Raw genomic sequence first — 9,696 nt, 5'->3', positions numbered from 1 at the left:
ACCCCAGCGCAGCTCGGGGCACTAGTTTGCCGGGGCGGGGCCGCCCCACCGCTCCAGGGAGGGGACAGAGGGCCGACCTGGGTCCAGGAGCCCCACCACCCCTCGCCAGCGGCTCCATCTCCGTTGATTCCCTACCACCGCGCGCCCGTCGCGGTCCCCGGGGGGTGTGTCTCCGAAGTGGGGGACGCGGGAGGCCAAGGACGCCCTGGACCCCGGGCCCAGGCCCCCTCCTGGGCGGGCAGCGAATGGTAGGCTCCATTTAAAGAGTGCCTGGCGGCGCGCGGTGTCCTTCTGCGAGCTGCTCTCGGCGCCCGCCCGCCGGGGTCTCGGCGATCGCTGCTCCTCCTCCTCCTTCTCCTCCTCCTCCTCTTTCTCCTCCTCCTCCTCCCCCCGCCGCCTCCCCACCGCCGCGGTTCGGGCTGGAGGCGCCGCTGTCATTCCTGCGCCGGAGGAGCCGGCGCTGCCGGTGCCTGAGGGTCGGGACGCGGGCGAGTCGGGCCGCGGGGAACCCAACAGGTAGAGCCGGGGGTGCCCGGCCGCGTGCCCCCCGCACATCATGCAGCTCTTTGTCACCTCTCTCGCCCCCAGGCCAAAATCCTGAGCATGATGGAAGACAATAAGCAGCTCGCTCTCCGCATCGATGGGGCGGTCCAGTCGGCCAGCCAGGAGGTGACCAACCTGCGAGCCGAACTCACGGCCACCAACCGGAGACTGGCGGAACTGAGCAGCGGCGGCGGCCCCGGCCCGGGCCCGGGCGCCGTGGCCAGCGCCTCGGCGGCAGTGGACTCGGCAGCGGCGAACATGGAGAACCACCAGCACTGCGCGCAAGGTAGGGATCGCCCCGGCGTCAGGGTGGAGGGAAGGCGAGCGAGCATGCCCGGCCCGGAGGTGGCCAGGGACTCCGTGCCCCCACGCCCGGGGCGAAATCGCTTTGCATTGTGGCTTGTAACCCTTTCCGCCCGGCAGTGCCCACCGCTGCTCGGTGACTGGGAGTTGCAGGCTGCTGTCATGAAGGAAAACCCGGGCGCAGTGTGCGTGGGTCACGCGGTCACACCGGCCCCTGCCAGCGTGAGCGAGGCGCAGTCGGCGGGTTCCTTCTGGCAGCAGCAAGTGTCCTTCGGATGGCACAGAGCCCCAGCTCCCAGACAAACTTTTCCTGGCCGGGCCTTTGCCCCCATCCCCGGCAGGGGTGGATGCTGCTCTTCCCGCAGTTCTGGAGGCTTCTTTCTTTGGGACGGCTTTCGCTTTCTCACAGAGAGCCTTGCTGCTGCTGTGTGTGTGGCTCACACTTTTCTCCATGGGTCCTGCATCCCTCGTCTGGATTGCATCTGGAGTTTATTTCCTTCCCATTTGAGATCGCGGGGCTGTGGAATATATCGATGCAACAGTAGATGCTTTGCTCAGCAGGGAGTTTAAATTTCCAGCAAAGGGAACCACCGAGGGCACTTTCCAGGGAGAAATGTAGACCTCAGAGGTTGAGGCTCTCGGTGAAGTGAGGGCTTAGACGAGGTCCCCCTGTTGGAAGGGACTCTTGGCAGTTTAGAGGAGGAGGGAAACGGAGACAGCTGGCCTGTGTTGACTTTGACAGAGATGAAGCTAGGGTTAAAGGTGAATGAAGCATCCCTAAAATGTACTCTGTTTCTGTGAATCGAAAAGTAAAAGCCTATGCAAGCTTTTCAGGATTCCCTTCCCCTCTCTCCCCAGTTGTCATTTAAGAAACATGTCAGTGGTTATTAATATCATTCGAATTGTATACTACACTGCTGTAATCCAGAGCAAGAAAAAGAATCTCCAGTCCATGAGGGCTACTTGTATAAATATGTTGCTTGATGAAGTGTGAGGTACCAATTGCTCAGTGGCGTAAAATGATTTTCTGGTTTTGCTGTTATTTCAATAGCTGCTCTAAGTGTTGAGAGTCTGTTTTCAAATGAATGCCTTCTCTCCATCCGTCCCTGTTTCTGCCTTGGCCTCCCGGGGCAGGTGTGCTCTTTGGATGTGAGCTGTGAAGCCTGAACATTGCCAGTTTTTTGTCCAACTCCAAGTCATATTTTAACTTGGTACTTGGGAGCCTGTCAGAAGTCTTGGGAATTGCAGACAAAGTAGCTATGATGTAATGGTGGGAAGGTGTTGTGGTCTGAGTGTTTGTTGTATAGTTTTCAAGGACAGCATCTGGTTGTTCATGTCAGGTATCCCTTGCTATGCCATTGTAAGTGAGAGAGCATTCTCCACCGAAACCCGGGCGAAGTAATGCTTTCCTTTCTATAGACAGGGACCCTCTAACATTAAAGTCATAGCTAAGCACCAGCATTTTGCTAAGAGGCAAAAGCCATAGTAAGGAACACTGAACACTGCTCGTTTTTATTTCTTGCTGGCTGCCCCTTTCTCAGCCAAGGAAAAGTTACGTGGCGTTTTATCCAAGTCCTGGGTGCAGTCGCAGACTGATCACGCAAAGGGAGTCAGCAGCTATGCTGTCTCCACACTCAACTTGGAATCTGAGATACTTACTCACTGAGGGCTACGTCCTCCTAGTGGAGCAGCAGGGGGCCGTTTCCCTTTCCTTTTTTCCTACAGAAACCTTCAAGGCTGTGGCAATGGAAATGGCTTTTTGGATCTCTTGAGATCCTTAAAAACACACCAAACCAGCAGCTCCCTCATGCTCTTAGGAGCCTGCCTGCCTGCCTGTGCAGTGGCTGGCTGCCTGTGGGTGGTAGGATGGAGGATGGTCTTGATTTTTCCTCTTTGCACCATTGATATTTCTCAAAGCCTTTACTAGGGGCACTTAGTGATTTTATAGTCAGAAAATTAAATGTTAAAAGTTAGAACTCAACTTAATTGTTGACCACATATCCATCTAAATTGATGTGAATGTCCACTGATGAGAGGGTTGAAAGAAAACAAGCCCCCTGTATAAATCCAGTGTGTGTGTGGGGGGGTCTTTACTTACCTAAAGCAACAGTACCTCAATCCGGTACTTTCATGTTATTTGTTACTTAGCCTCTGGGAGTTGTTGCTTTGGTTTGGTTTTGGTTTTGTTCGGTTCTTGTGGCCCATGGCACCTTCTGCTGTAACAGAATATAAGAAATCCTGTACAGAAGTGGTTTGGGTTGTTTCTTTTTGCTATTGCTTCCATTTTCCTAAAGGAAGGCTCTGAGTTCTCCCAAGTTAATTTTCAAGTGTGGTTGATTGGTTTCTCCATGCTTCTTCATAATAAACCTCCAGGGAGGCTCACAGAAGCTCAGCTCTTCAGGGATTCTGATGGTTCTTCCAAATTAGTCTTGGGTTTTAATTTTGTCTGCATTGATGTGATTCAGTGGGCCCAGACCCTCAATGGGCTATTGAGTTATCCTCACTTTTCAAATCAAGGTTTTGAATGAAATGAGTGTCTTTCAAAACACAAGGGTGTAAGTTGTACTTTAACTAAAGGGCATTATGCACATATTAAAAGCATGCTAATGCACGTTTAATAATATTAGCACAAATGGTCACCTTTTGTTTCCTCTGCCAGGAGATTGTTTAGATTCATTTTCAAGTTTTTGTTTGTGTGTTTCTTTTGTAAAAAATCATTTTAAATTAATTAAACCAACACATTAACCCATCACTGGAAGTTGGTTCCAGTGAAGATAGCTGGCAGGAGGTAGGTTGGTCTCACCTTTGGATAAAGAAAAATGGCTTTCCTAGAGAGTTAATGCAGTGTGTCATTTAAACAAAATATTAACTTGGTCGGTCCCCTCTGTGCACTGGCAATGTTGCTATGGCGCCAAATCTAGAAAGAGCACTGTTGAAAATCTGGGCTTTCGGCACTTCGCAGGATCTTCTTTCGGAATCCGTGTTGAAAGAACACTTGGCAGGTTGCCCATCTTGTCTCTCCCTGCTGCAAGTGAGTTGGATAATCCCTAATGAGGGTGCTGGCATGCAGCGCAGAGGGCATCTGTGCAGGGTGGCACATTGCGCAGCTCCGGAGACGGCTTCATGGGTTGCTGGGGTCACAACAGCCTTTGACAGGTGGACAGAAGGAGGCTTGGAAAGAACAGAGCCAAGCATTGGTTCCAATTTGTCTTGTTGTTGGTAGCCAGAGAAGGGATTTGTTTAAAGTAACATTTCTAAGCTGTTTTCCTCAGCGTAACATCTCTGGGAAAATGTGTTTAAAATGCTTGCTGTTCTCTGAAGGGAAAATATAGCAGTTTGTTTTTCTGAAAATGTTTTATCTGATGAATGACTAATATTAGATTCAATTGGTTGCTTTGCTCTGCATAGAATAAAACAATTAAGTGCCGTCGTACCAGATCCAAATAGGTGTTAACTGTATATAACAAAATACTTATGCCCAGTAGGATGTATTCCTTTTTCTGTTAGTTTTTGGGGTTATTTTTTAAAAGGAGATAATTGTGTTTCTATGCCTACACAAGTGGAAGCACTCACAACATTCCCGTTTTAGGGTTGGGGGCTTCCTGCATTTGCTAGATGGGGGGGCGGGGGAGGGATATGGGAAGGGATCCTTTCTCTCCACCTTTGTCAAGTGTCCATGAATCATGAATATGTGCAAGTTTTATTTTTCTCCCAAGGCGTTAAAATAGGCTGTGACTTAAGGTCTGACTGCTTTTTCTGCCATTGTTACAACCCTGGAAACTCTTGGGTGAAGTACAAATTACTTTCAGAGTGAACTGAATATGTGAGTGGTCCACAGAGCTGTGAGACACAGTTGCTTTGCAAAATAAGTTCTGTCTTTTGGCTCTGTCTTCCCAATTCATTCTGCCTCTACTGTTGTTTTCCAAAGGAGACCTTTATCAGTTTTGAAAAGGAGAATTATCAAATGGCAGAGAGGATGGCACAAAATGCGGCAGAGTTTCTGAGGCCCTTTCTTTGCGGGCCCCTAAGTTACAGAGCTTGTCAAGCACCATGTGTCTGGGTTTTCCAGCCCCACCAGTGGGCTGAAAGAGAGTGTGGCTTTTCCTAGCCAGGTAGGCTGTCAAGAGATAAGGCTTCAAAGTACTTCCTAAAAACTACCATCCATGGTCACAAAGAGATTACTTACAGATCAGTACAGCCCGGTTGAAATTAGTTATTGATCGACTATTATTTATTGTCTTTCCCTTGTCTTTGGAAAACGCCTTCAAAAGATCCCTTAAGTTAAGTTTTTCTGATTCTGGCTCATTTTATGCTTCTAGTATTTCATGATTTTCTGTGGTTTTTCCAAAACTGCTTTGATGTAATGCAGAAGTCTTAGCTGATCTGATTTGTACCTCGTCACATATCTTCCCAGAGAAAGGCCGAGTATGCCCTTCCCATTCCTTTACCCCCTGGCTCCCTGAGACTGTTGGCACTTTTTAGGAATCCAGTAGGTTATAATTTGTGACTTCTGGCTGCCGGTGCGTTCTAGCAGATGGGCTTGGCAGGTGGGAAGAGCTCATTGGAACGCCGCCTGCTCACCATGCCAGTCATGTGGGGCCCAGGAGGTCAAGCTTGGGGTCTTGGCCACATTCATGGCATATTTTATTTACTGCATCTATCTGTATCTATATATTCATTTCGGGGTTGTAGAGGTAAGGGAAGTGAAATCCGTATGCATTCCTCAGTTCTTTTCAGAGCTTTTCCAGGATTGACATTGCGTGGACATTAGTCCTTGGCTTCTTATTCCCCTTCTGTACATCAGGCAAAAACAGAACTCATTCTGCCTGCTGAGCCCAGGGAATGGGTTTTTAAGTGATCTTGTAAATGGAAATTAGTCCGTATTTTTTGGGCTGAATATGAGAGTGAGTAACACATGGGACGACAAGGGTAAACCGATAGCAGTCATAGTGTCTTTGTGCTCTGAAATGTACACAAAGCGGGTTCAAGCAGAATCATTTAGGAAAAGGTTTCCTGAAGCCAATGGAGTGGTCTTCCACTGTGGCAGATTGTACTTGGCAACTCGGAGCACCTAAGAGAACTGGTGGCTCATGCCATCATCTTCAGTTTCCCCCACTAGGCCTATCTCTGCTGTAGAGTAGCTGGAAGAAGGCCAGGAAAGGAGGATCTTCTTCCTCCACATATGACCAGATGAGACCAAAACACTCTCTCTTGTTTAATGCAGAATATCTCAGATCTACATGGCAGAGGCCAGGTTGTGCTCTGTGGGCTTCCCTGTTTCCCCCCTGGAATCCTAAGCAGCTAGAAACATGAAAGAAGCTGAACATAGTTTTAACGAGTTGGCAAGAGCAACTGTTTGAGCAGGTGGCTTCTGTACGGTGGGAAATCATTGGCTTTAAGTTTATTCTGGTGTCTTTGTTGACTGGGCCATGCCAGACCTTTGGGTCAAGCTTCTGAAAAGCCCATGACCTCTTCACCTTTGGATGAATTGAAACCCTAGCACAGGAGCTTAGAAGAAGCTTACAACAGGCAGTTTTGCAAGCAAAGAACCCCATGGTCTCTGCTCCCTTTGCCATGTGCCATCAGCTGGAGGGTGGAGAGAAGTTGGAGAGAAGAAGAGCAGGCCTCCCAGCCACCACCACTTCTGTCTCCTATCACGGCAAGTATGTTAGTCCCTTTGCGGGGTTGTAAGGCCTTCTTGACCTACAGATTGTCTGAAGTACTAGCTGGAGGGTGGAGAGAAGTTGGAGAGAAGAGGAGCAGGCCTCCCAGCCACCACCACTTCTGTCTCCTATCACGGCAAGTATGTTAGTCCCTTTGCGGGGTTGTAAGGCCTTCCAGACCCAATATTGTCTTGACCTACAGATTGTTTGAAGTACTATGGATCATTAAGGACAGAGTGCACTGGGAACCAGCAGTTGGTGTATTGGCTATGTCGCTGGACTCCCATGTAGTCGACCATAGTTCAAGTCCTGGACCCAGTGGCTTAAAACTCATGCTGGCTGTGTGTGCATGCATGCCCAAGATCCCGAGTGGAGAACGGAGGAGAAGGGATTGCGGTGTGGCCATCCCCCCTGGGGGGTGATTTCTCGCTTTCTGTCTCTCTGTCTTTCTCTCTGTCTTTCTGGCAAGCACATGTGCGTATAACAAAAATCTCTCCAAAAAAAAAAAGAAAGAAAGAAAGAAAGAAACAGAGTGCACTATACAAGGAGGTGGGTCCAGAGCTAATACTTTCCACTTAGGTTTTGGTACTTCATTACAGTTCTCTGAGCTTACCTTTAGGGCATGCCATAAGAAACTGAGTGTTCTGGGACCATCTTGAAACAGATTTCTTCATTTTGGTCATGGTAAATAGTTTAATGCAGCAGTAAATGAAAGCTAGCTTCAATGCTTTTGGTAAACTTTTCAGTACATGATAAATACAACATATCAAGTATTGTGGGAAGTGTTACCATGCATTCTTGAATCCGAAGCCCAGGAAGGTTGCAACTATTGTGCCCATTTTCTAAAGAGGCAGCTAAGACTCAGATGAAGTCACTTGTGTGCAGTGACACAGTGATGACTGTGACAGTGAGGGTAACAGCAGTCTTTGACATAGTGTCTGCTCTGGGCCAGGAACTGTTTTTGTATGTTTTGGCACGGATGCACTCAGTCCTCATAATGACCAGTCAAGAGAGTATCGTTCTTGTGCCCACTTACATATGAAAACACAGGAATGAAGATGATACATGTCCTGCCAAGGGCTTACAGCTATTAAGTGACCTCACTGTGGCTCCAGAGTCCTTGCTGTTCCTCATCCCATTTTGATCCCCTGGGTCACTCAGCAGCCACGTGACTGAGCCAGGACTTCCATCCCACCAGGTCCTTCTGCTGTTTAAGACCTGTGCATGTTTCCCTGTCTCATCTCCTAAGTCAGAAACATCTTTTGGGTTGTCCCATTAGGAAGGTTGCGGGAGCTCTAGGCTTGTCAACTGGTTAATGCTTCCCTGGATTTGAGGTAGTTTCTGGGTCCTTAGGTTAAAATTTTGTGATTGAGATTTAGGGGAGCAGCATATGTCTGCCTTAGGCATGAGATCAATTGAAGAGAAGGGCCTGGATCTTGCTTTTAAGGTTAGCAACCCAGGGGTCATTTGCCACCAGAGAAAAGAACCATTTTGATCTTGAACTTGGGCCTCTGATTTCTCGCACGTGGTATGCCTCCTGTCCCTCGGGAAGGATTGTTCCAGCAACACTAGACTCTAGTGCTCCTCTGGTTCTCCATGCAGCTGACTTCCTCCGCTCTCCCTGGATTCTCTCTTTTTGGCCTCACTAACTGCAGTGGCCCAAGGCCACACCCATCAAAGGCCCTACTAATTTCCAGATTCCCTGGTACTACCATTTCTCAGACTCAGTTCTGTAGACCTTTTGGACAGGGTAGCTCTCATTCTCGGGGGTTGCCTTGTGTGTTAGGGTGCTCCTCAGCATTCCCAGCCTCTGTCCACTTAGATGAGAGTTGATCCCTCCACTCCCCAGTGGGGAGGACCAAAAATGTCTCTAAAAGTTGTCAAATGTCCTCTCAGGGCCACAGCCATCTTGGTGGTGAACTGCTTTTTATGTTAAGAGAGACCTCAGTTGTGAATCTTCCTAGAGTGGCAGCTCTGTGAGGTCAGGGAGTTTTGTCTGATTTCTGCTGGATTCCTAGCACCTAAAACAGTGCCTGGCATGTAACAGGAGCCTAATAAATACTTGTTGGATGGATGGATGGATGGATGGATGGATGGATACTAAGCTACAGGGCATGTGGTATTTGGTCTCTTTATCATATTAGACATAGTATCGTAAGGCTTAATGATTGAATGATAGGTGATTTTAATTGAGTGCTTCCATACTGGATATCAAGCACTGTTCCAATGCTTTACCTGGAAAGGATTAATTCTTCAAATCTCCTTATGAAGTCCCATGTTATTTAACAGAGGAGAACATTGAGGCACAGAAAGGTTACATGACTTGCCAAGTTAGCAAGCGGCAGAGCCAAGATGCAAATGCAGGTAAATACGACTCTTGAGACTGCCTGCTACCTGCACCAGGGTACTGTAGAGCTTGGCATAGATTTCCCATCGCTGCCCAGCACAACGTGGCTGTTCTTGTGCTGGCCTTGTGGCCACTAGGATTCAGATTTGCATGTCGGGCATCACTCATTCATTCTCATTCTCCAGAGCTCCATTGTACAAAATATGCACAGTCACTGCAGGGACATTAGTAACCAGGAAGGACTCATGTCTGGTCAGAGGTAAGAGGACAACTTAGATATGAGAGTGTCCCCTCTCTCTGCCTCAGCGCTGGGTGTTGGCTGAAGAAAGTCACAGTGGGCCAGCTCTGGCCTGGTTCAGTGAGCTGGATCCCATATGGCTGACTGTACAGTTTGAGTCTCCAACTCAGTAGCCTGAAAAATAAGCTGGCGTGTGTGTGGGCATGCCCAGAATCCTGAAAGGAGGGAGAGATGGAGGAGAAGGGATTGTGATGTGACCATTCCCCATGGGAAGGTGCATTCTTGTGTTCTCTCTGTCTCTGTCTCTCTGTCTTTCTCCAGTGAGTGCATGTACCCTTTGGTGATTTTTTTTTTCAAATTATCGGGTCTGGGACTCAAGCCATGTAGTTGACCACGTGGGATCCCACTGCCTTAACTACCACACCACAGGCCAGCCTACCCTCTGGCAAATTAAAAAGCAGAGAGACCTGACTGTCTTTTCTTTCTGGGGAAGAGAATGGTGGACCCAAGAGCTTCTTAGCAGGGTTTGACATTTTCCTAGGAAAAAGGATGTCCCAGAATTAGAATGGGAGAACTGGAGAGCTCTAGATGGTTGAAGGGTG

The 9,696-nt window shown here is 48.5% G+C and overlaps 1 protein-coding gene across 1 annotated transcript in view; it reads left to right on the top strand.

Moving 5' to 3' along the window:
- Positions 1 to 421: 421 nt before the first annotated feature.
- The window catches only part of KAZN (kazrin, periplakin interacting protein), a 535,612-nt gene continuing 526,337 nt past the window's right edge, over positions 422 to 9,696 (top strand). The window contains exon 1 of the mRNA XM_027770620.1: positions 422 to 829. Within this exon, the coding sequence (XP_027626421.1) occupies positions 604 to 829 (226 nt within the window). The 5' untranslated portion in view covers positions 422 to 603. The remainder of the gene's footprint in view (positions 830 to 9,696) is intronic.

Source organism: Tupaia chinensis, unplaced genomic scaffold (genome assembly GCF_000334495.1).
Source record: "Tupaia chinensis unplaced genomic scaffold, TupChi_1.0 Scaffold000146_1, whole genome shotgun sequence".
NCBI classification, from domain to species: Eukaryota; Metazoa; Chordata; class Mammalia; order Scandentia; family Tupaiidae; genus Tupaia; species Tupaia belangeri.
Note: the sequence above shows the minus strand (reverse complement) of the source record. Positions and strands in the feature narration are given on the sequence as shown.